Raw genomic sequence first — 26,939 nt, 5'->3', positions numbered from 1 at the left:
AACTGTGGATTCATCTCAGACATATAATAACACATCATACACATTGCATTTTGCATGACTTTAAGTAGGTTAGGATGAGCGAAAAATAAATATCTGTTTATTGTAAAAGTAAAGCAATAATTTGAGATTTTTTCTTTCATTCTTTAAGGTCTAGGGCTGATTGCTGCCCACAAGGGAGGAAAAATGAGTCACACTGCAGCAACTTCTAGCCTTGGATGAGATTATAGTGTTAACTTCACCAGATGAAGTCATTTAGAACACTCTTCATAGACACATTTCTATTTTCTTTAACTTAATGTTTAATATTGAAGAGAAATACATGTGCACTTACCTTATAAGTTCATGGTTGAAAGCAAAATGTCTCATCATTGGTGTGGCTGTCTCCAACAGCCCCGAGCTCAGCTGTCATATGAAATGTGTCACTGCCATGCTGTGTCGTCCCGTCTTCTCTATAGTCGCTCACCACACAGACCGGGTTCTCCCATCATCCGTAGGCTTTTTATAGAGATCTCATAGTAACTATGGTGAGACAGGGGAGGGGGTGGGCGGAGGAAGAAGGGGAGGGGGGGGCTCATTCAAAGATTCACCTACACATGTACGCGCGTATCCCACGTCATTGGACGGACGGAGTGCGGCTATTTATAAAGGGAGGAGAGAAAAAACGGTATAGCCTGAATCACTATGCAGCTCCTAAAACAGCAGGGTGAAATATAGCCATGATGATGTCTTATTTTACCGCAGAAAACATGGAGATGTATTTAGATCGTCTGACACGTGACTTGTTTTCATGTGATAATAATATACTCCGATTTATTACATTTTTTGTGAAGTTGGAAATCACAGAGAAAAATGAATTTTGCATTGACTACTTAAAGAATGTCGATATTATGATTTAAACATGTACATTTGACATTTATTGCCACATATATATGTTAGCGTGTTGCTCTTTCAATTGCAGTTCTGAGCAAATCGTGATGTGTTAAAAGTATTCACTGCAGATGCTGCATAAAGTAACTAGCTTTTGGTGCACTGCATTACATTTATTTATTTATTTATTTTCATTTCTGTATTATTTTTTATATTTGGCTGCCTTAAAATATTCCATTACATGAGCTGGAATGCGGTTAAACCTGTTAACAGACGTGACCAGAGTCGTGCGTAATTTCATGCCGACTTTTTATTCCAATCACATATTTTTGTGGAGCTGGGGGAGACCCGTCTGCGTAGAGAAGTGTGTCAGACTTACGTAGGCGTGCCCAGTGCGAGACTCCCGTTAAATGAGAGGCAGATTGGACACAAAACTTTTTGTGTCCACTTATTTCCCTGTTTTTAATTTTTTTGCTTTTTTTTTTTAAAGAGAATTAAACAGAATCGCGTCGATCGTGAAGTTAAGAGAAAACTCGGGCTTCACGCCTTCGAGCACTGCTGGCCTGCCAGGTGTGAATTAAGATCTGGCAACCCACCTCCTCCACCTCCACACAGTATTGAAGCCAAAAGCTCGTGAATTGCAGATGAGCTCCCTCCCATCAGCGGTGGGTTATCAGCTAAAAGGAACTTTGTGTCGTGCCTCTCATCAAGTATTACTCATCATGTTTAGATGTAGTAAAAAAAAAAAAAGAAGAATTAATAAATGCCTGATAAGATCAACTTTCTATACCAGGGTTGATCAACTCCTTCAGGGGTCACAGGCTTTTAAGGTTTAAAAAAAAAAAAAAAAAAAAAAAAAAGAATTAATAAATGCCTGATAAGATCAACTTTCTATACCAGGGTTGATCAACTCCTTCAGGGGTCACAGGCTTTTGAGGTTTAAAAAAAAAAAAAAAAAGGTGCATTTTCAACATATTATCCCATTTTATTTACACTAAACATCTCTTCAAGTTAACGCAGGTTTAACTTTGATTTTTTTTTTTTTTTTCAGGCAATTTTGTGATGCCAATTTGGACAAAACCAAAACCCAAATAAACCTCAATTGTAATTATCATTATCCAGAAATCAGAGGTGTGAAGTAGAAGTACTGTTACCTGATTGAAATTGTACTCAAGTACATATAAGTCATATATAAAATACTCAAGTACAAGTAAAAAGTAGCTCAATTATAATAGAACTCAAAGTAAAAGTTACTAGTTACTTTCACCCCCCCCCCCCCCCCCCCCCCCCCACATTTATTTTTTGTAATACATTTTGTCGCGGTTCCCTTACATACAGTAAACATCTTCATGTATAAACTTGAAAAAGAAGAGACAAATATTTTAATTTATTTTCCACAAAGGCATCTCTATGAAATAAAAGATTTGTCAAAATATACATTTTTTTTTTTTTTTTTAATTAATTAAAACAAAAAACAAATATCGCTACATTTATGAACTCTAAAACTGACAAAATAACCGGCATTCAATGCTGTTGTTTAGGCACACGGTGCATTACATTTAATCTGGTTGGTCGAGCTATGTGATGGATTTGATTGTTTTCTGGTCATTTCATTCTTTGTAGTTTCACAATGTCCGTTGATCATATTAAAACAAAAGAATTATAATTTACTGAGTAATGATTTGGTGTAGAAATGTAAGGAATTACTTTACTTATTTTAAAATGTACTTAAGTACAAGTAAAATGACTGATTTAGAAATTCACTCAAAAAAGTACAAGCACTTACTGTATAAAAGCAACTCAATTCCAGTTAACGTGAGTACCTGTAATCCATTACTTTCACCTCTGCCAGAAATAACTAAGGCCAGCATGGAAAGTAATACCATGGTTTAAGTCAAGTCAACTTTGAGGAAGTGATGCTACCCATCCATCCATCCATCCATCCATGAATGTCTTCATGGTCATCTGCTAATTCACAAATACCTTGAGCAGAGAAACCCACACAGCCATCTCCTCACCCACTTCCACCAGCTCTTCTTGGGGAATCCCATTGTTTCCTCTTGAGTCAGTCCAAAGGAAGGACCAATGTCTCCCCCCTTGCTGAGCCACACATCTCCAAAGGGAACCATTCCAGGATCCATCTTATCCAGATATCTGAACCACTTCAACTGGCTCCTTGTAACGCAAAGAAGAAGCTCTACTTAGTGCTCCTCGTTGAAATGTGAGTTCCACACTGTATCTGTCGGGGCTAAGTCCAGCCTCCTTCTTAAGAAAGATTATTTCGGCCGCCTGTACTCGCGATGTATCTTTTTTAGTCAATCGTACGACCATATGCGAGAATTAGAACGCAACGTACTCTTTCTCACCATGGACCTGTGGAACGTCCATTATCCTGCTGTACTAATTCACCTGTTGGTCTCCTCCTCAATAACACCCTCACATGTGAACAAGATCCTAGAATACTTAAACTCCACCTGAGTTATACAGGATGGAGGGCAAATGTGTCTTAGAATGGTTTATGTGCTTAAAAACAGAAGATTCTAAGATTTCAAGTGATATAGGACACTTGTGATATGCGTCAACATCAACATAATCAATTATGTTACGAATCATGTTTGCATTATTGTACATGTTGTGGTTGACATGATTCTTGAGACGGTCAATACAATTAATTCTATTTTTTCTTTTGCCTCCCAGGGCAAGAGTCTCAAACTCCGCCTATTAGGGCAATTTACCTTGTATCCACAGGTAATAATTGAAACCTTAAGATATTATTCAAAAAGAAGACAAAAAGAACGTGCAGGAATTATTACGCGGAAGTCAAGGACACATCAAAGCGATTGGCAGCCGCCTCTGAAGAAGACTGGCAGTTGACAGTCGAAACATGTCAGGATATCAAAGTAAGTTACCTGGAAAAAAGTTGTCTGAATAATTGAAACCTTATTCAAAAAGACAAAAATAACTTGCTGGAATTATTACACAAAAGTCAAGGACATATCAAAGCGATCAGCAGATGCCTCTGAAGAAGACTGGCAGTTGACAGTCAAAACATGTCAGCAGATCAAAGTGCATTTCCTGAAATACATAATTGCTTTCAAATAGCAGGTTTAAAGTTGCAGCTAAGACTATGAATATGCATGTACACATTTATTTCCCTTCATTATATTTTACACTAATCTACAAGTGGTTGGAGGAGGAGTAGGATGACGAATGACGAACAAGGTTTCTTGAGGTTGTTTCTCACATTCTTTAATCTGCGCCATGCAACATGCTTTGCTACGATCTTTCATTGACCTACGATTGAATTCTGGCGCTGCTATATTTGTAGTGTAACCCAGAACCTCAAAATTCTGTCACAGACAAATAGATCAGCCTATAGTGTCAGATTCCATATTTAAAATTCAACTCGTTTTTATCTTCAAATTTCATCTGTGCATATTGTTTCTCTGCTCTGTTAGTCGTGCCCAGTTGTTGGCTTACTCTACATTTTCCTATCTGTATTCCAAACAGCAAATGCAGTCAGTTATCAGAGAAGTGGAAAAAAAAAAAAAAACTCATCTCTCTCATACTGTTTTCTCTCCTTTCCACCTCCCCTTCTCCCATTCTGACTCATACTGAAATCCCAGTGAGCATCCCCCTGCCTCGCCCCACCCCTTCGTCCTAATTTGTGTTTTCTCTCTCTTTGATTGCAAAGCTGTTTCGAACACAGTGAGCATGGCAAAAGAGAATGAGCAAATGAAAGAGATAGAGATGGGGAGGGCGAGGAGGAGGAGGAGGTGCTGTCAAACGTGCCTGTAAAGAGAATTCTGTAAAACAAGACTGTGTGTGTGTGTGTGTGTGTGTGTGTGTGTGTGTGCGTGTGTGTGTGTGTGTGTGTGTGTGTGTGTGTGTGTGTGTGTGTGTGTGTGTGTGTGTGTGTGTGTGTGTGTGTGTGTGGGTGCAGTGGGGCTCTGTGTGTGTCAGAGAAAGATGGAGGTTTGGACTGTGTGGGTGTAAAATAGTAAAACCCCTCTCGCCCCCACATCATTACCTTCACTATCACTGCAGGATCCCATACACACAGTTATACACTCAGCGGTACCTCTACGACAACCCACACACACACAAACACACATTCACACACACACACACACACACAAATCCACCCACACACTCACTGACGATGAACCAGTGGGTAGCACTGATACCTCACAGCTACAAAGTTGTAGGTTCCCACACCAATGACCCTGGTCTGTCTGTGCAGAATCTTTACTTTTTCCGTAGTTAGTATGAAGGAGGATGTGGTATTACTGATTAGAATTAGATGTTTTCTTTGTGTGGGAAACTGTATAATGCCAGTTAAAAGTGTAGAAAGAGATAACTTTTGAGTAAGGGGCAGGAATTAAATAAGTGTAAATTTCATCCTACTCTTTTCAGTCAGAGTTAAAGACAGAAGAATTTTTTGTTTTGTTTTTTGCTTCCTTAATTGTTTCATTGGAATTTAAATTGTTCATGTCTGAAATAAGCATAGCATAGCATAGCATAGCATAGCATAGCATAGCATAGCATAGCATAGCATAGCATAGCATAGCATAACTTATCCAGTAGTATTCAATTTCAGTGCATGTTTTGTATTTCAGCCTTTCAGTCATCTTAATGTATATAATATATGTAATTTGCTACATGAGAATTGCTTCTATAGACTAAACCTTACAAACAAAAAAAATTAACAACTTCACTGACACTAAACCAGTGTTTTTCAAAGTTGGGGTCATGACCCCATGTGCAATCGCCTGAAATGTCTAGTAATTGGTCAAATGAAATAAAATAAAATAATATATTACTGATTCAAATGACATTTTATAATTTATAAAATCATTATTATTTTCTAAATAAAGAACTGTATTCCTCAAATATAAATCTAGTTCAAATAAAATGTAGTGTAAAAATTGCACTAATCCTGGCTACTCTGTATTTGTGATATACACCATAACAAACTAATTCTAGAAAAAGAGTCTCTGGGGTCACCAGAAGGGAACCACTTCATTAAACCTTAATGATATTTTGTTAACTAGATCTCAATTAGAATTAGTGTAACGTTTGAATCCCCCTTTATATGTTTTACTTTATGTTGCATAATAAAAGTAAAGTAATGGGTTCAAGTTTGAAATACAAACTTAGGACCTTTTGAATCAATTGGTAATGAAGTAATGGCATGACGTGCAGAATCATGGTGCAGAACCACATTTAAGCCTAAACATAATAGGGGTGGGACGATACACTGAGTTCACGATACGATATACGATACCATAGACGATACTGCGCTTGCGATATCGATTGCAATACAATATTTCTTGAAAAGGAAGAAAAGACAAGAAAAATGACTTTTGCTTTTAAATTGACATACTCTTACTCCGTTACCTTATTACTGTAACTCAACAGGAATAAAAAATTAAATTAAAATTAAATTAAAAATCTGGTGTGTAGTAGATCGTGTGGATTTATTTCATCTGATCGCGATATCTTTTTGCACAATATATTGTCACACTTTTGAAGAAACAGAAGCAAGGAGAGGAAAATAGCATGTCAGACACTTGTTTATCCTTCATGACATACAGTATGTACTGTATTTAATCACACAAGCTGATAAACTGACTCACCTGAATTGGCATTACATGATTACCGACATGATTGCGTGACATTTAGAAAGTATCTGCGGGCCAATCATGCACAGAAGAAACTCATTCACATATCCTTGTTAATCTAAGAGACATAATAAGTATTAACTATGGTGAAGCATTGTGCTAATTACTTAATCCAAGAATATGAATACAATATTCTGCAACAGGATGCATTCACAGGCTCATCACAACCCGTGGAACAACCACAGCTATTGAGAAACAACTGGTTTATGAGGAAAGAAAGAAATTCTATATTTTTACACACATGGCAGAAAACATTTAGTTTATTACAATCCTGCTTTTGTTTTTTGTTTTTAAACTTCACAATAAATATTTGACTGCCACCAAATGATGTGACCCTCAATGAGCATGTCTATAGAAACGAGACATAGAAAGCTTTTCTAGGATTCATCATTATTATTTCTATATTGAAGGAGCTACTTGAATCAGTTACACCAGCCTATGGCTTCTGTCATCTTCTTTTGTAACACAAAGCTTCATTGATTTCATTAACGATTTTACATGTGGACCCCAATACAGATTTCACTGATTTTTGGGATTTTCGTCCTTTCATTAAAATACGCTTTTTTGTCCACCATTGTTATTCTTCTCCATCCTCCAATATCACATCCCACTCCTATATCAAGTGTATTCCCCCATCTGTCCCCATCCTTCTAAACTCTAGTCATCTCTAAAAGTCATCTCCTCCCACCTGACCATGTCCTAGTGGGGGGAGATAGATGTGTAATGTGATAGAAAGTGTAGAGACGGAGGCAAAATTGAGCTGGAAAAACCCTCCTGATGTCAGAAATTCACCTGCAGAAGCCTCCTGCCTCCCCCTCTTTCCTCATCTGTATTCAGGGTGTCTCCTCCTCTCTTTCACCTCTCTCCCTCTTTTCACCTGTCTCCCCCCCCCCCCATGTCCTTCTGTCTCTTGCCATCCTGCATTGCTCCACCTGCACTATAGTGCCGCACTGACATCCACAGCTTTTCACACACACACACACACACACACACTTGGAGACACACGCCCACCACTTCCGGCAGCCCCCCTCCCTCCCCTTCCCTCTTACACATCCTCCACTGCAGACACGAAACTCTACAACTCCTGGTGTGCCAGTGCATCATTAGGACAGATCGCTCTCACCACATTAAATCAGCACTCTGCATTTAAGCTCCATGAAGCAAACCCAATCTGTGACTCTCTTAAAATTTAACACAATTAGTCCCATGAATAGTAATAATAATTATGTATACAATCACATTAAGGGTGCACAATCACGACTTGTAAACCTGGGCTTTATTACTTTACTGAACGATCAAGACCAAGTGTAAGAACAATGAATCTTTAGTATTAAAAAGACACTGGCCCTTTAATGTGGTGTTGCTAGGTCAACGAAGATCTTCATAAAGTTTAACTCTGAATATATAGTACTACCTCATGTGCATATGCTGGTGCACTCATTCAAATGAAAGTTGACACAATTGTGTCAACATAGATGACTAAAAACACGGAATATGGAAAACAATGCACAAAATGACACCAAAAATACAAATAAATGACAGAAAAATACACAAAATGACCACAAAAACCCAAAATCAATGACAAATTAGTACAAAATGACTCCAAAAACAAACAAAAAATGGCAAAAAATCTAAAAAAAAACACAAAATAACAGAAAAAAAATATGCAAAAAATGTAGAAAATTACAGAAAAATACTCACAAGAACCTTAAGAGCCCTATGTTTACAAAAAATTTCTACAAAATGACTCCAAAAACACACAAAAAATGGGAAAAATGTAATTAAAAAAAACAGAAAAATACACAAAATAACATTAAGAACCCAAAATCAACAACACATTTGTACAGAATGACTCCAAAAATAATGGTAGCTGTAAATTTCCACAGTACTAAAATGGTTCCTGTGAATTTTTACAGTACTATAGTGGTAGCTTTGATTTTTATACAGTAGTGATAATATTACTGTAATGTGTTTTTTACTGTGAATTTCTACAGTATTGTGTTTGTTACTGTGATTTCTACAGTATTTTGCAATTTATTGCTTATTATGCACTTTGCAGTAAAAAAAAAAAACATACTTCCAGCAATTACCTTCCAAGGAATTAAGTAAACTACTGTGGTTTTCACAGCCTTTTCTTACAGCGTGACCACAGGGGACTTTATCCAACTTCTTCCACATTACAAGATCAATGATCTGCTCCCAATTAGCCACTGCTTGTGCCTCGTATCTTAATGTTAGATTATAAATGTGTTGTATTTTAATTTTAGACATTAGAATTCAATGGTAAGATCTTGTTTTTGGACACAAACAGCATTAGATGCCAACAGGCTGAACAGACTGGTATGCAAGGCCTGAGCAATGTTGTGTGGGTAAAACTGGACACTCTGACAGTGGTGACAGGAAGGAGGACACCGTCCAAGTACAAATCCATCTTGGACAATGTGTTCCACCCACTCCATGATGTGCTGGTCACTGTTCAGACACATAACAGGAGAACCTTCAGCACCAGAACAGCACAGGAAATCATTCCTGTATGTCGCCATCAAACTCTACAACTCCTCACTTTAACCCAGTGTTTTTCATCCTTGGGGTCGGGACCCCATGTAGGGTTGCCTGGAAATTGAATGGGGTCGCCTGAAATGTCTAATAATTGAAAAAATAAATAAATAAATTACTGATTAAAGAAGTATTTTTAATTTTTTTAAATGATTTTTCTTTTACAAATAAAAACAACACAATCTTAAACAACTGTATTCTATACTAATAATAAAGTGTTAACTTGTTATTAATACTGGCAACTCTGTATTTGTCATACACTTGATCAAAAACTAATTCTAGAATAAAATTCTCTAGTGTCTCCAGAAATTATTGATATCAAAATGGGGTCACGATTCAAAAAAGGTTGGGAACCACTGCTTTAACCCCATCAGCTTTCTTAAAATGTACACTTTAGTTTGTAGATGGTTGACTATACTTGCATATTCTTGTATATTTGTATTATATTTTAATTTATATTTGCACAAATTTAATACTGATTATTTGTATTTAAAACATATTCTTATTCTTGCGTTATTATAATCATTGTCTTGGTCTCTATGTTTACTTTTTAAATCATGATTGTATCTTCTGTCAGTGTTTCTTTTCACTAACATTTCTTTCTTGCAGCCACTGTAACAAAAGTAATTTCCCCCCTGGGATTATTAAATAATTTCTGATTCAAATTAATTTTGGTGGACTCACAGGTGTTTTCCATACATAAAGGAATATAAAGGAGAAACAATCACAAACTAAAACACAAAAGCAGAAAAAAAGTTTGGTGTGTAGAAAAGAAAAAGAAAAGAAAAAGTAAAAAAGAGGAAAGGTTCAAATGAGAGGGAAGAGAGTGAATCCTGACATCTAGTGGACATTGTGTTGTGGACGTTGTGACGTTTTTACTCACGAAGGTAATTTGTCTACTGCGTCTTTATATAACGTCAGACCTCAGAGCATCCTTCCCCCAGGCCTCATATATAGGCCAAACCCTACGTAATTATTACATAACGACACGTTTGGAACAATAATTTCACTAAATTACGCCCAAGAAATAGAGTATTAGAATAAAAAGAGAAATAAAGGTTTTGCATTGTCCCCATAAAGCATAATAAGGAAAAATATTTTTTTTATTTTAATCAATACCTCTTAACGATTTGTATTGGGGGGAAAATGTGCCTTATCATCAAACTAATCTTTTCACTTCCTTTCACTACAAGAAGCTAGAAGCTGTCGATAGTTTTACTCATCACAGTGACTTTAATTATTATTATTATTATTATTATTATTATTATTATTATTATTATTATTATTGGGATTTTTTAAGATGGAAATTAGAAAAGATATGGCCTTAAGTTATCTATAACTAAATTGTCATTAAATTTTAAACTAATTGTAAAATAATATATTTGGAAAAAAAATATCACTCCCCCCATTACTGCAGATATGTGACATTTTGTATTCAAGTCAACATGGATTTTGGTGAATTTGTTTTATAAAAAAATAAAATAAATACTACATCGTGCAAAGCGAAGTAAATCGATAAACAGGCCGTCACGCGAGTCTGAACAATTTTGACCGTACGGGCCACCGTAAGTGTTGTGTTTGTTGAGATGAAGCAAAGATGGCGACTGAACTGGACAGAGTGCGAATTTCAGAAGCGGAACTGAGAGCTGAAGCGTCAAATTCAGTCAACGTTTGCGACTCTCTGACAGGTGAGAGGCCGTGGTTCACGTCTTTTGATGACAATATTGGTAAAAATGTATATTTAAGGTAGTCTTACTTACCCTAAGCAGACTGAGAGGGATTCACAGAGTTGCTAAGTTTCTAAGCAGCTAATGTTGTTAGCTGTACTGCTAGCAAGTAGTGTGAGCTCTAATCTTCAGTCTTGCATAGAAACTTCGCTCTTATTTGTGTTGAAAAACACTTTTTTTTTTTTTTTTTTTTTTTAAACCTTTGTGGCTCTTAGTACAAACATGTTGCATTACACGTAGGCTAAAAGTGATGATTGTAATAATTAGAAAGCTGGTTAACGCCACCAACAGTTGTTTTTACTTTGTGAAAACAGCTCTGAATTGTTGGAGTCTCTCTCCTGCTAGTTGCTAGGTGTAAAAAGAAAACATTTTTTTTTTTTTTTAATTGCGGTTTGTTGTTTTAAATAAATTGTTTTTTTATAGTGTGTTTTTAATCACTATAAATTGTAATTATAAAATGTAAAAAAGAAAAAAAAGTTTTATATAAAGAGCTTTCAAATAGGTAATAATAGTAATTTTATTTCAACCTTGTAAAGACAAGCATTTAGATTTATCAGCAAGATTTACCAGTAAATAAACATACTGTCGACAAAAAGAAAGGAGGAAAAAACAGATGTAATAAAAACAGTAAAATATAAATAACTTGTGCTGATTGTAAATGTATGACCCTAAACGAGTGAGAAATATCCACTTATTTACTCCAACCCACTTTTTTCAAAATAAGAATTATTTTTTTATTATTGATGATATTTTATTATTGATGATATATGTACCGTATATGTGTATATGTTTTTTTTCTTAAAGATATATACACTAATATTTTACCACTGCCAAAATGCGTATTATTGTCATGCATTAATGACATGTGTTACTCAGGATTTCTGTGTATACATTTATTTCTGCAGAGGATCAACCTGAAAATCACATTCAAAAGCAGCAAAGAAGGCACGAGGCAAAACATCCTGAACTGCAACGCTATCAGCCTGCTGCTGGACAAGGACGACGTCATCGGGACAAAGAGAAAAAAGAAGCCAATCAACGTGGCTGTCAAGCTGACCTTTCAACCGAGCATGATAAAGCATCACACAGCGAGAAAAAAGATGTCCCTGAAAGTGATGCTGGTGGTGGAGATATCCTCAACAAAACAGAAGATGACAGGATGAGCACTGACAGAAGTACCCCTCAGAACTCTAGGAAGGACCATGAGTCAAACTCTGAAGAAAGAGATGGAAATGGCTCAGTGGAAAAGGATGAACACCAAGGATGTTCTGGAGCTGCTAACAAGTCAAAGAAAACTCGAAAACCCGACCGAGAATTTTATCAGCCAGGAAGCCGGAGAAGCATCCAGGGAAAAGATTGTAAGGTTGAAAGAAAGCAGGAAAGGCATCCACCCAGTAAAAGTGACGAAAAGCCTGGGGTTAGTTCAGGAAAAAACGAAAGAAACACAAAAAAGGAGCATCAAAAGCATGGAGGTAAAGAAAATGAACCAAAAATTAGTAAGGAACCTGAGAAATTGTCTGGTTGTGATGAGAAAAATGAAAGGCCTAGTAGACACCAAAATATCAACAACTGTGTGGAGGAAGTTACAAGCAAAGTTGGAAATATCAGGCTAAAGGAAGTCCAAGGTGCTGGAGTAGAAAGTTTCAGGAGAGGGGAATCAACTGATAAAGAAAGCGTTGTAATTAAAGATGGGAAAGAGACAGCAGAGAACAAGAGCACTCAAGGAAACCACAGAAAAAGATCAGGAAAAGACAAAGAGAAAATGAATGAATTCAAACAAGATGATGCCGGCAATGGAGGAAAAAACACACCAATGAAAGCTGAGAGAGAAAGAGACACGAGAGCTGCTAAAGGTATTAGGAATAAATCAGAAAAGACAGGAGAGCCAAACCAAAGCAGAAGAAGAGAAAGTCAAAGTGACAACAGAAAAGGAGTCAACAATAACAACAGTAAGTCCCTGGAGGCTGAAAAACACACACGGACAGATGGACGTGATAGAAACAGATCAAAGGACACTATCCCAGCACTAATGTCCAAACGCTATTCTAAATCAGATATCCGGCACTCCAGAAATCGAAACTACAGCAGTAGTTCAGAGAGCAGTCTGGCTAGTCTAGATGAGCCCAGACGAGAAATGGTGCCAGAGAAAACTAACTTCCCTCGCCCGAGGACTGAGCATAAAATCAAAGAAGGAATCATCAACAATGAAGGAGGACGAAGGAGTCATTTAAAAAGCTGGACCACCAATGAAGAATCGTCCACCGAGGACGGAAGTGAAATGAGTGACAGAACGGAAAGTAGGAGGAGGAAGAAAAAAGGTGCTAAAGATGACTTTGAGAGAGATAGAAACAGAGCAAAAGGAAACAGAGGCGTAGGTCGTGGAATACTAAGGATTTCTCTGGAGAAACAGCTGGACGGATCATCTCATAACAGTGACATGCTCAGCAAAAGTCCAGTTCCTCGTGGCAGAGGAGGCGGGGTTCTTGTGCTTCCGACACATAAAGAAATATCCACTTCACCTGAAGTGGGCAAAAGGCTTCTTTTCGGCGGTATTAGGGGCGGAGTCGCCAGCAGGAGCAGAGGGGGACGTGGAGGCGTGAGGCGACTTTGGGATCCGAATAACCCGGACCAAAAACCGGCTCTCACCCAAGGGTCACAGAACGTGCCTCTCCAACAGCCGGTGTATCATCAGACAGGGCCGGGATATGGACAGCTTCACTTTCTGGACACAGATGATGAGGTGGCCGGTAGCCCCCCAGTACCACAAGGCGAGCACTTCAGATCCCAGCAGGTTGCAGCTATGGCTTACTACAAGTTCCAAACCTCTGATAACCCTTATTGTTACCCAATGGCTCCCAGTAACCCACATAGTCCCACTACCAGCAGCCAGCGCTATCCATACCCGTACCATCCTTACCAGGTGGCTCATCCCAATGGTTTATACCAAAGTCCAGGTGTGAGTCAGTTGTGTGGGAGTAACAGGGGGGGTGGATATCATCAGCCAGGAGTGATAAGTGGTTTGACGTTGGAGGAGGTGGAGCAACAAAGCAGAGGAGAGCTGGGACGGATGCTGAGGGCTGCAGACACTCAGGAGCTGCAGATCAGTAACTTACTTTCCAGGGACAGAGTCAGTGCTGACGGACTGGATCGCATGACCCGGCTCAGGTGAGGATGGGAACATATAATATGTAAGAAATTAAGGCATGAATTACATTACTAATAGATCGACTAAGCGTGTAGTTGAAAAAATACCGCTCTCGTGTTTGTTTTAAGGTCGGACCTTCTGGGCTTATACGAGCAGGTCATCCTAACAGACATCGAGTTCTCAGACTCTCAGAACGTGGATCAGGCTTTATGGAAGAACGTCTTCTACCAGGTCATCGAGCGCTTCAGGCAACTACTCAAAGACACGACTTATGAAAACACGCCGCACATCAGGAACCTGCTGCTGACGCTGCTGGATGAGGTCAGAAATCTGTGATTGTCTGCATACTATCATCTACAGTTTGTCCTTGTATATAGCGTATATATCTGATGATACGATTCACGATTTGCATGTCGCGATACAATATATCCCTATACTAAACAATACAATATACAATATATTTTTTGTTGACGGATATCAATATTTACAAATTTCACCCTTACAAGTGCAAAATGGTATGAAATCCAATTTATTTCAATTTTCTTTAAACTTGCGAGACCAAGTAATTTGTAAGTAACTGCAATTCAAGTACCAATATCAAAAAAAAGTGATCTGTTAAGTTCTTAAATTCTTGAGAAAAAAAATTGAGCACATCTATAAATGTGCCCAGTATGTTTTATGAATATAAAGTGCAATCAACTTCCAAGCTAAAATGCATTGAGGAATGAGGTAGTTTAACAATGTTAGTGCAATGAAATGTATTTTTTTCATTCAAAACATGATTAAAAAATTTTATTTGAAAATTTTTTGGATCGATACCATAATCTCTCTGTGAAATATTGCAATATATCGCCAAATCAATTTTTTCTTACACCCTTAATGTAGCCTGGAAGCATGTTTGCGCCACTTCATGTTGCCGATAGTTATTTTAATAAGGGATAAATGTTCATGTGTTAAAAATAACAGTTAATTAATTCTAACTGAAAGCACTTGTTTGTTTTCCAGGGAGCACTGTTCTTTGATAATCTACTCCAGAAGCTGCAGACTGTGTACCAGTTTAAACTGGAGGATTATATGGATGGCATCGCTATCAGAGCTCGGCCTTTACGCAAAACGGTAATGCTTCAGTCTGTACATATGATTGTTTGTTTTAAATCTGTGGAATTAATTTGTAATAAGATACTAAAGTTAAGTACAATTAAATGTTTGGAAAGCTTGGATTCCACAAACTAGCAATCCTTGCAATTTATGTTGTGGATGTATAATTTCCTGCTTTTCCAGGTAAAGTATGCACTGATAAGTGCTCAGCGCTGTATGATTTGTCAAGGTGATCTCGCACGCTACCGGGAACAAGCCAGCGATTCTGCCAACTACGGCAAGGCTCGCAGGTAGGCTGTGTTTTTTAGAGTAATAATAACAATTACTAACCTATTTACTAGAATATTTAGACATTGATCCAACATAGATATCGCTTCTGTTATTGCTGGGGAATGAAATGTTTCCATTTTCATTTGTTGCCAGAGGACTAAGAATAGTTTTTTTTAAGTTAAAATATTTCTCTCTTTTTTAAAGCTTTGAACTAACTGTTGCACAATACTTTTTTTCTAGCTGGTACCTGAAGGCCCAGCAGATTGCCCCCAAAAATGGACGGCCATACAACCAGCTGGCTCTGTTAGCAGTTTACACAGTAAGTACATTTGGCATTCTTTATTTTACTCCCATGAAATATATTTAAATCTGCTGATTCTTTTTTTATTTATTTTATTTTTTATAATCCTTTCTGGTAAAGTGTATGGTACTTGTAAGAATTGTGTTTGTGGTTCAGCCTCTATACAACACATGCATTCAGTCATTACAATTTATTTCATGATAAATCAATAAATGCTAAATAAATTATCTTTAATATACACAGTTGTGGAAATTTGTTCTGCATTCAGGGCTTTGTTACTTGTATAAATTCTCTCTCTCTTTTTTTCAGAAGAGGAAGTTAGACGCTGTGTACTATTACATGCGCAGCTTGGCAGCATCAAACCCTATCCTAACAGCAAAAGAGAGCTTAATGAGTCTGTTTGAAGAAGCTAAGCGAAAGGTCAGACTCACACATTGGTCATATAATTATGACTAAATGTTATTAACATCTCAGCCCAAAAATAACACATTTTTCACCTTTATTTGCCTTCAGATAAGTTTTTTGGATTACATTTCTTGTTAAATTGTTGCTGAATGTGAATTTGCTCCTGTTGCTATTTCAGTTTATCCAATTCTGATGAGTTAAATGCTCAATAATTGGCTTTTAAGATGCTTTTTTGTACATTTAGCTAAACATCGTGAAAAAATGGCATGTGCAAACGTTACTGTTATAGACGGAACAGCTTGAGCAAAGGAGGAAACAAGAGCATGAAGACACCAGGGGTCCAGCTGTTCGAGGGAGGCGAAGAAGTGAAGAAGGAGCACGTGTAGAAATCTGGATTCATCCCAGTGGGCAATCAGCTTCAAAGAGAGGCTGTTCAGAGTCCAGCAGAGACTCTGAACAGGATGGAGAGCTGGGCAGCCTCAGTGTGACTGATGTAAGTACATTCTTTAATGCACCTTCACAGGCAAACATACTATCAGCCTTATTCAATGTATCATTTATTTGCACTGAAAAACACTGTAGCATGCTTTTTTAATAACCATGAAGTAGATGGGTTTTTTTATTTATTTTACTTTTACTGGTTATTTTATCTTAAACACTTGTATTTCTGCATTAAACCTGAGGGTAGTAAATTAGGGATGTGCATGTCCTTGTTTCTGGAGCTATTTTTGTATTTCCCAATTCTGTTGTTTAAAAGAAAAAGAAAAAAATCTTGGCATCACTTAAACTTTCCTTTCACAGAATATAGAGTTTTGTACTTCAGTCCATTCTACAGTATTTAGAACTAAATAAATCAGTGATGATGACATCATCTTCTCCCCTCTTTGTCCTACAGCTGAACAAGAAATTCATTCTGAGTTTTCTACATGCTCATGGAAAGCTCTTTACTAATGTGGGGTGAGTGTTGTCTAGAGTTTCCTGCTCTTAAATTCAAGGCCTGAGGCTTTTAAATGACAGGCATAAACTTATTTTTGTTTTAGCTAGTCTGGGTGTAACGTTAAGCGTTTTTCATATTTTCTGTGCAGTATGGATTCGTTCACCGGTGTGGCAAGCTGTGTTCTGCAAGAGTTCAGGACCCTGCTACAGCATGGGCCATCTCTGCTGGGGAGCACCCACCTGCTGCAAATTATCACCATTAACATGTTCGCCATACACAATGTTCGCAGCAAAGGTAAAGCTACACACACATGTTCAAAAGCACAACAAGTGTTGATCTGCTTCATATCTGTTGTTTGGTTAGCCTAGATCAGTGTTTTTACACCTTGGGATCACCTGAAATTTAAATGGGGTCACCTGGAATGTGTTAATTACTGATTAAGTATATTTTAAAATTGTTTTAATTATTATTTCTTTTCAAATTAAAACGTGACACAATTTTAAACAACTGTATTCTATACTTTCATTTTTCTCGAATATAAATGTAGTTCAAATAAAATGCAGTATAAAGAAAATAAGAAAGAAAAATCTAAGTAGACTTACTTTCAATATTGTAACTTAACTGTGGATTTTTTCAGGAAAATATTCCATATTTTGGAAAGCGAGCTATACACCAGAAAATAATCCAAAAAATAGGGTGCTCTTGTTACACTAACCTAAAATACCTCGAAATACATTATTTCTGTTTACATGCACTTTTGCCCTAGAAAGTTGAGCCTGAAGCCTTTTTGTTGTTCTCTTGTAGAAGGTGAACGCATGTCTTGTCCTTCCACACAGAACTTTATTGAAAGTATGTTTCCAATTCTTTTTTCCCCATCAGGAGAAGGAGAAGTGCGATCTGTCTTGCAAGAGCAAAGAACCACCCTGGGCCTGGGGATGTTTGCACTGCTGGTGCAGTGTTGCACAAAGCTTCTTAAAGACATCCCTACAGGTACACTTACAGTAAGCACTCAAAGCAGGAAAATTTTAAATCAATTATTGAAATGGTAATTTACTCACTTTCATTCATTTTTTATACCTGATTTTCCTTTTCAATTATTCGAAAGCCTTCTCTAACCTATGTAAATAAATTGCAGTGCACAGACAGTCAAAATATCAAAGTCGAGGGGCCACTAATGCTCTGTGTGATATCAAAACAGTCTGAAACAAAGGGGAAAATCCTATTCTTATCTTGTTTTAATTAATCTAGTTTCTTTTTCCCAGTTCCCAGCAGGTCACATTAGGATAAATCTCGTTCTAACATCACTTTATTCCCCTCTCTCAGAGCCTGTGCCAATGGCAGATGGAGAAAAAGATGTGAAAGCAGAGGAGCTGGAGGGTGTTATAAAAGTCTCAGCTTTCCCATTAGACCTTAGAGAAGTGCTGCCAAGCATCAAAGTGTGGTCTGACTGGATGTTGGGACACCAAAACCAGTGGAACCCACCACCATGCAGTTTAGAGTGAGTCTTTTAACCTGTGATTTATTTTGGTCTTAGGGTTATTAGTAAAAACAAAGCTCTGTCACCATTGGTGTGTCATTGTGAGTGTAAATGCTGATGAAAATATGAAGTGCTTTAATACTATTTTGGTGGGAATTAAACCTCCACAGAGAACAAGTTTCAATTCATCATTTAAACACATCACCTAATCAGTGTGAATTAGGTAGATATTTTACAGCATTTATCTGGAAAGATGAACTTCCTATTTTTATTTTAACAGCAAAGATGACGTTTTGATTTTGATGTGAGTTCACAATTTTGCTTGTAGAAAAAACATAACGTTCCCACATTTGAAAAATCCTCAAAATATTAACTGTCACAAAAAATAATTTACATTGATTTATTGTGACCAGGCTAAGCACTTTAGTGAATTTATAATTGGATATGGTTTATCCATTACATTTATAATACCAGTCGGGGGGAAAAAAAACATTATTAAATGTGGTTACTCACCTGTTTATGCATAGAATTTTAATACGTAGTAGTTTCTGTGACAAATACAAAGATAAAAAATGTTGCCACTAATCAAGAGCCTTGAGTGAATGTCACCTTACAGCAAGTTATCAATGGTCCACCTCCTTTCCTTCTCTGAAATCAGTCCACGATAAAGTTTTTTTCAAAAGCCTCAAAAACGCTGTTTTTTCACCAAAAATTGTTTGACTAGAAAATGTTCTTCATTACCTAGAATCCCCATATTAGTACTAATGTTTTGATGCATGAATTGTTGCGGGGTTATGAATTCAGCTTTACAAATACATAAAATATCAGTCCAAAAATATCCATCCATCCATCCATCCATCTTCATACCCGCTTATTCCCATTTAACAGGGTCGCGGGGGTCTGCCGGTGCCAATCTCCGGCTCTCATAGGGTGCTGGGCGGGGGTACACCCTGGACAGGGCGCCAGTCCATCACAGGGCAACACAGACACAGACAACCATTCACTCCAATGGGCAATTTAGAGACTCCAATCAACCTTACAGTCATGTTTTTAGATTGTGGGAGGAAGCCGGAGTACCCGGAGGAAACCCACGCAGCACAGGGAGAACATGCAAACTCCACACAGAAAGGACCCAAGTCCACCCCAGGACTTGAACCCAGGACCTTCTTGCTGTGAGGCGGACGTGTTAACCACTAAGCCACTGTGCGCTCCAAAAATATACTTTTTTAAAAAAAAAAGCTATTTTTTTTTTCATTACCTGAAATCCCCCCATTAGCACCAATGTTTTGGTGTGAGAATGGTTGGTGGGTATTGCATTAAAAGACCTACACACACAGACGGACGACGAACTGATGACAATACCCTTTGGCCGAAGTTGGTTGAGGGTAAAAAGCTATTTCAGTCAACACTTTAATCAATCAGTCAATGTTGCTCCTGAAGTAAAACAGTTTAATCTGGTTCTTTAAAGCTGCTGGGGAAGAGAAATAACAGGTTTTTCAACCTAAAGTCACTTTTATCCACGACTGATGCCATTGTGACCCTAAAAGCACTCAATGTAACTTTTTTGGTGTTTTTTGCGGATTGAAAGATGTTGACAAAACAATGGCCAATGTTGAAATTGTGGCTTCTACAAAAACACCCAAATCGAGCTGAAAACAATTCAGAATTAGAATCTTTTATTAATGGCCACACAACAGAGTTGGTGTAATTAGTTTTCAGTCCAGCACATCATGCTCACATATCCTGCATCAGTTACATAAATACATATAGTCAACAAATGCAACATTACAAGATTTAGGTTACTAGTTATTAATGTGTCACAGAGTGACGTCATATTATGGGGAACACCATACAGAAACTAAAACCAAAATGGCATCAAGCGAATCATTGTTTGATAAAGAAATACAAGAAATTACAGTAACAATGTAGTAAAAACACTTCTATGATGCTGCCTTGGCATTTTTCTACGAGATTCCCAAACCCACAATGCAATGCTCGAAACTTTTCTAAAGTTCAAGTCACATGACCATGTCAACAAACCCATTGTTTGCACAGAGTCAAAAACAATCTTGTGAGCAACAATCAACTTTTAACATTTATAGTGAGTAAATTCCCCCATTTTCAGAAGAAATACCTTTGATTTATTGATCTCTGAGGCCTCCATTGTTATTAGTTGTGTTGTAAAAATGTTAGTTATCGTCCAGTCCACAGCAGCATAAAGAAAAGCAATGGATCCCCTTTCTCTTTGTCCTCTGGTACTACTGCTTTTTTCTTTTTTTTTTTTTTTTTGCTGTAACTTTTGTTCTGTCCTCCCCCAAGGAGCAGCCCTAACGTTTGGCAGTGTCTCGCCGACCTGTGTAACGCGCTGGCACGTGTGGACCATCAGGAAGTGCCGCTGTACAAAATTGACACCGAAGAGGGCGAAGGTGACGAAGAGCTGACAATTCTTCAGTTGAAGGAGGACAGGCTGCTCGCTGGCTTCGTACCACTGCTGGCTTCACCACATGAGCCATGTTACACAGACGGACACACGGACACAGTGAGCTGAAATTAACACCACGATTACTCAATATTTGCTCCTCCTAGTGTGGAATTACTGAATATTCAATTTTATTCCATTCCTTTTGTGTGCTCAGGCAATCGCTGCAGATTGTAAGAGAGTGACTGTGCTGAAATATTTCCTTGAAGCTTTGTGTGGACTGGAAGAGCCTCTGTTAGCTTTCAAAGGAGGAAAATACATCTCTGTTGCATCAAACCCTTCAGTAGATAAGAAAAGTCAACAGGACTCTCTAACACAGAGAGAGGTGAACGTTATTCTGTTATCCATTCTCTATTCTATTAAGGTTTTATGGCATAAATGTTTCCTTTTTTAAATAATGTGCAGTAAGGTTTTTCAATTGTTATTAATTAATGATGTAGAAAATAAAAGCAAAAGTCCCCGTTACTCAGCGTTACCTCTGTGTGTGTGACTGGTTGGCAGGCGGATGATGTCATAGTAGAGGCAGAGTCATCTTGCTCTGCATCAGAATCGGAGGAGGATGCTGAGGAGGCGCAAGATGGTGAGAATGAAATTCGAGAGTTGAGGGCACGACGCCACGCTCTGGCCAATAAACTGGCAGAACAGCAGAAACGCAAGGACAAAATACGGGTAAGGACTGTTTTTGGATTAGATTGGAATCATTTCTGAAAAACTATGATTAATTGCAGCTTTTATATATATATAACATCTCTCAGTTTTAGAAGAATATGGCTAATTGATTTCCAATTTTTATAACCACATGTATGAGGTTTGCATTAAAAAAAAGCAGATTCTTTCATTTGTAAAAAAAAAAAGAGCTTAATATCACAGAATTGTTTCTAATGCAGCACTGCTGTTTTCAGAAATGTGAGATTTGATGTTTCTTCCAGGCAATGCTGCAGACGAGTGGGCAGTTGGTGCTGGAAGTGAGGCCTCTTTTCCTGATTCCTGATACCAATGGATTCATTGATCATTTAGGAGGCCTGAAGAAACTTCTTCAGTGTGCCAAATACATCATAGTTGTGCCTCTCATTGGTAAGACTAACAGAAATAAACCAAAAGAGGACATATGAAATGGAAAATGAGATGGTTGTTTGGGTATGTGTTCTCCAGTGCTCTGATGCTGTGATTTGTGCTCTCTTAGTGATAACTGAGCTAGATGGTTTGGCTAAAGGCCAGGAGAGTTTTGGTGGAGCAGGAGGATACGGAGGACGCAGCACGGGCACTCAGGGCAACTACAATGTCAGCGCGGCACATGTACGCGCGGTGCAAGAAAAGGCGCGGCTGGCGGTCGCATTCTTAGAGAGAGGATTTGAGAACAGGGAGCCGTACCTCCGAGCCCTGACGAGCAGAGGGAATCAGCTGGAGTCCATTGCTTTCCGCAGTGAAGATACTTCAGGACAACAGGTGAGCGCTGCCACAAAGACTAGGATTACTTTAACAGTTTTGACAGCTGTGCGTGCTTAATGAATTTACACAACTCTGAATGAAATTTTTCTTTGTGCTTAGGGGACCAACGATGATGTCATTCTGTCCTGCTGTCTTCACTACTGCAAAGACAAGGCCAAAGACTTCATGCCACAGCAGAGAAGTAAACATCCATAGTCATGTTGTTAAAGGCATCCACCACTGTTTTTACAGATGTGGCCTAAAACCTTTGAAATGTACTTATTAGAAGATCTATGCCTGACAAAACGCATTAATTTTGCTCCATATATGTTTTAATAACTTTTGAAAATGGGACTACTTTACTGTTTTCGAGCCTGTGTTCCGCCATCTTGGAATCATGTGATTGATGATGTCACATGCCCCATTTGCCTGCAAACTTTCCATTGTTTCTATTCGAGTGAAGCATTCAGTCTGCTTTTTAGATCATTTAGCAACTTTTTTTGTTCAAAATGCCAACTTGTGCTGCTTTTGGTTGCTCTAAATAATCAGGAAAAGTTTCAGATGTCAATGTAACCCTCTTTTGTTGAAAAAAATCTATGACCGCAGATGGCCACAGAAGCAGAGAAGAAGAGCTCTCCTAAGGGGGTTTTCTTCTCCCTTAAACAGTGCCAAGCTCACGCTCTAGTGGCTGAGGTTAGTGAGTAAATAATGTAGGGTAAAGGTCCCTTAGGAGAGCTCTTCTTCTCTGCTTCATTGATTACTATGAAACTGCAGAGTTGGAATTGTCGCCCTCTGCGATCACAGATTTTTTTTTCGGGTCTGTTTTTATTCTCTTTCGGTAAACAAAAGAGGGTTACATCCGCATCTTTAAATTTTCCTGATTATTTAGAGCAACCAAAAACAGCAGAGGTTGGCATTTTGACCAAAAAAAGCTGCTAAATGATCTAAAAAGCAGGCTGAATGCTTCACTCTAATAGAAAACTATGGGATGTTTACAGGCAAATGGGGGTATGTGACGTCATAAATCACGTGATTTCATGATTGCGGAACACAGGCTCTAAAACGGTAAAGTAGTTAATTTTGTAAAAGTTAATAAAACAAATATGGTGCAAAAAATTTGTTTTGTTAGGCATAGATCTTCTAATAAGTACATGTCAAAGTTTTTAGGCCACATTTGTAAAAACAGTGGAGGATTATAAGACCTTAATTATGACTGCTCAAAGGGTCCCTGTGGTTTATTTCTAACTTCATTTGGTCCCACCCCCTCATTAACAGATGGGACTGTGAAGCTGCAGAGAGAGGTGGTGCTCCTCACAGACGACCGAAACCTGCGCGTTAAAGCTCTTACCCGCAACGTCCCTGTGCGAGACATCCCTGCCTTCCTCAGCTGGGCCAAAGTGGGCTGATGAGATGCAAAGCACTCGAAGGAACCCAACTGTTGAAACCTGCTCGTCAGTCAATCAGTCAGGAGAGAGGGAGAGAGGACGCACGTACGCAGTGGAAAGAGAGGATGAGATGATGGGAGAGGATGAGCCATGAGTAGTGAAGGCATGGTGGTTTCAGTGAGCTTTTTCCCCCTCGACTCGTGATGAAGTGCGTGTGTGTGTGTGTGTGTGTGAAGATCAACAAGCTTCCCCAGAGAGACAGGAATACTTGGTCTCATTAAAGCGGGACAGGATGGCAGGAAGGAGGAGGAGGAGCAGGGAGTTGATATGAAGGTTGCCCCATTCAGCCTTAAACTGTGAAACTGGAAAGTTTCACTATGTGGAAAGTTTAAAATCTGAGGCTGATGATCAGGCAAGAGGAGAGAAGAAGTTCTTTTGGTCATGGTTTGATCAAAGACAGCTGGGATTAAGGATCTAAATGGCACCTGTACCTTCCTTTGAACCAAGGCTGATAAATGACCTGAAAGGAAGGCAGGTGGGGAGATGATCAGTGTGAGTTCAGTTTCTAAGGGTTGTTCAGATCTTTATATGAACGAAACATCTCCCATCAATCACCGGCAGCCACAGGATTTCCAACCCATTCCAGAATGTGTGGTGCCTGTTAAGTTTCTCCAAAATTAGCTTCTGATATAAAACGTAAATCTCCTTAGTTAGGTTTTCTACAACAGAGACATTAGGTTCAGTTTCTTTTTCCTTTTTGATTTGAAGTGGATATGTAAATTTGTGTTTGCTCTGATAGTGTGTGCACATCAGCAAAGTTAGATTCTAGAACAGCTTAAGCTCATTGAATTAAAGGCTTTTTGTTTTACCTTAGTTCATATGTATATACGACTTACACATCTTTAACAGTGTGAAAACGAATCCTGGCTTAGTTTGATGTTCCAGCATTGAGATTTATGTTTGTTTGAGTAAAACTCATTTCAATTAGAAACCCCTTTTTAAAGAAAAAATCTCAGTGATCTTAAGTCACCCTCCTATTATCCTTTAAATTTTACTCTGGTGACTCAGCCATTTGCTTTGTTAATATCATCATTCAGCTTTTAATTCAATGTGACTTTATCTTTGCTTTTTCTGCTTTTGTTCTGAAACTGTTTTAATCGCTGATTGTAAAAATGCCATAATATTGCAATCCACAAAGGTAGTTTTTGTGTTTGCATCAGATTTCACCACAACACACTTACTCTAGTATCTGTATCGTTATTGTGTATTCAAATAGTCGATATGCATGCCTTTTGGTAGATTCCGTCTTGCTGAATTCAAACATTTATTCATTTGTTCACATGTTTTTCAACTTGTCCTTGGTTGGTTTTGTGCTTGTTTTTGCGATCACTCAGGTTCTTTTTTTTCCCAAACCCTGTTTTTGTGCAGTTGTTGTGTTGATTATCAGCTCATGAGTCATGGGATGATGCGGCAATGTTTTCATGTTCTGTTAAAAAGCAAGCAGTTAACTGGATGTGGGAACGCATTTCATCTTTCATCAATAAAATCTTTTGAAATCATATCTTGCTCTTTGATTTACACTGATGCATGTACAAGTATTTTTGGTGAATATGTTATTTTAACAGATGTTTGGTAATCTATTTTGTCCTAAACAAAGAAGCCATTCTATATTACCTTTTTCATCAAATGTTTTATGTTGCACTTAAAGTTCAATTGAAATAGAGGAAAATCATATTTGTTTACTTCAATGTTAGATCATGATGACTGCAGTGTAAAAAGTAAATTGCAATGAACACAAATTGTTAAATTCAATTTAATGTTGAACAGGATACTTTTTATTTATTTTAGTGATTACTAAAAATAAAATGTTTTTTAAATTGATAATTGCCATTTTCTGTATTCACATTTGAGGACCCCTAAAATTTCTTAAGTTTTGCCTGTTAAATGATTTTTGTGCCATTGAAATTGGTAAATGGACTTGATTTTATATAGCGCTTTATCACCACACTGACGCAGTCTCAAAGCGCTTTACACATCAGCTCATTTACCCAATCACTCTCACATTCACACACCAGTGGGACAGGACTGCCATGCAAGGTGCTAGTCGACCACTGGGAGCAACTTAGGGTTCAGTGTCTTGCCCAAGGACACTTCGACACATAGTCAGGTACTGGGATCGAACCCCCAACCTCTCGATCAGAAGACGACCCACTACCACCTGAGCCACGGTCGGACAAATGATGTGTAAGGCTGGCACCACCTCTTCCCTAATTTTGAGGCAGGAAGTTGAAGTTCACCCTTCCTCCAAATTTTGTGAGTAGGTAGAACTGAAGAGATTAAGCCTTTATTAGGATCCATTACAGGCAGAATAGAGCTAAGGGAATCGGTGAATAAGACATTCTGGAGGTGAAAGGACACAGGGGCATCACCCTGAACAGTCGGAGAAGATGGATTTGTCTGAGTCATCTTGGTGCTCAGACAGGCTGGCCAGCTGATGCTCTCAACCCACTAATGCAAATTATTGCTGCTTTTTGTACTTTTCTTTGTCAAACTTTTGAATCCAGGGATTCCTTACCAAAGGGAAAGTTTCTCATTGACCCCCCTCATAATCCTCATGTCAATTAAACACAATTTAATGCCATATATAGCCTCAAATCCCATAGGAATGATCAATTATTTAAACCCTTCCACCTAAATATTTAAGATCTTTTTTGGTAGAAATGAACTTAAAGACTAACTGTACTAGTCTTGTATGAAGCAATGTTTTTTAAATGGGGGTACGAGAGAATGGAAAATAAAAGAATTAAAAATATGGGGTTTTGTATTATTTATTTTTTAGTAAATAATAATAATAATGATGAAAATGATCTTGGTGGGTCAGTCCTGGCTCCACATCAGGCAGAAGATGACCGGAAATGACAACAACAAAAACCATCAACAACTATAGGAATAAATCTATTCAGGCAGCACTAAATAATGTTTCATTCCATTTTTTTTTTTCTTTTTCTTTTTACAAAATGAGATTCTTTAAGATATGTGTTATCACCCATTCATCCATTATTATGCTCTCTAGTTGTTTTTTCATAGTATTCTGAGCAAAATGTTGTAGTCAGTACTTGGATTCAGAAATAGGAGGGGAAAAAGTTTGAGTAATCACTGGTATACAGTATAGAATGTGTT

The 26,939-nt window shown here is 37.9% G+C and overlaps 1 protein-coding gene across 1 annotated transcript; it reads left to right on the top strand.

Annotated features, from left to right (window-relative positions):
- The first annotated feature begins 10,672 nt into the window (after positions 1–10,672).
- smg6 (SMG6 nonsense mediated mRNA decay factor) lies at positions 10,673–25,318 on the top strand. Its single transcript, XM_028466897.1, has 19 exons — positions 10,673–10,795; positions 11,740–13,999; positions 14,108–14,300; positions 14,985–15,095; positions 15,261–15,367; positions 15,588–15,666; positions 15,958–16,068; positions 16,343–16,546; positions 16,949–17,010; positions 17,139–17,284; positions 17,870–17,980; positions 18,314–18,488; positions 20,787–21,006; positions 21,104–21,271; positions 21,448–21,615; positions 21,876–22,020; positions 22,130–22,392; positions 22,495–22,576; positions 23,650–25,318. The coding sequence occupies exons 1-19, from the start codon at positions 10,705–10,707 to the stop codon at positions 23,778–23,780; spliced, it is 4,827 nt and encodes a 1,608-aa protein (XP_028322698.1). The 5' UTR covers positions 10,673–10,704; the 3' UTR covers positions 23,781–25,318.
- Positions 25,319–26,939: the final 1,621 nt, after the last annotated feature.

This window comes from Gouania willdenowi, chromosome 14 (assembly GCF_900634775.1).
Source record: "Gouania willdenowi chromosome 14, fGouWil2.1, whole genome shotgun sequence".
NCBI classification, from domain to species: Eukaryota; Metazoa; Chordata; class Actinopteri; order Blenniiformes; family Gobiesocidae; genus Gouania; species Gouania willdenowi.
Note: the sequence above shows the minus strand (reverse complement) of the source record. Positions and strands in the feature narration are given on the sequence as shown.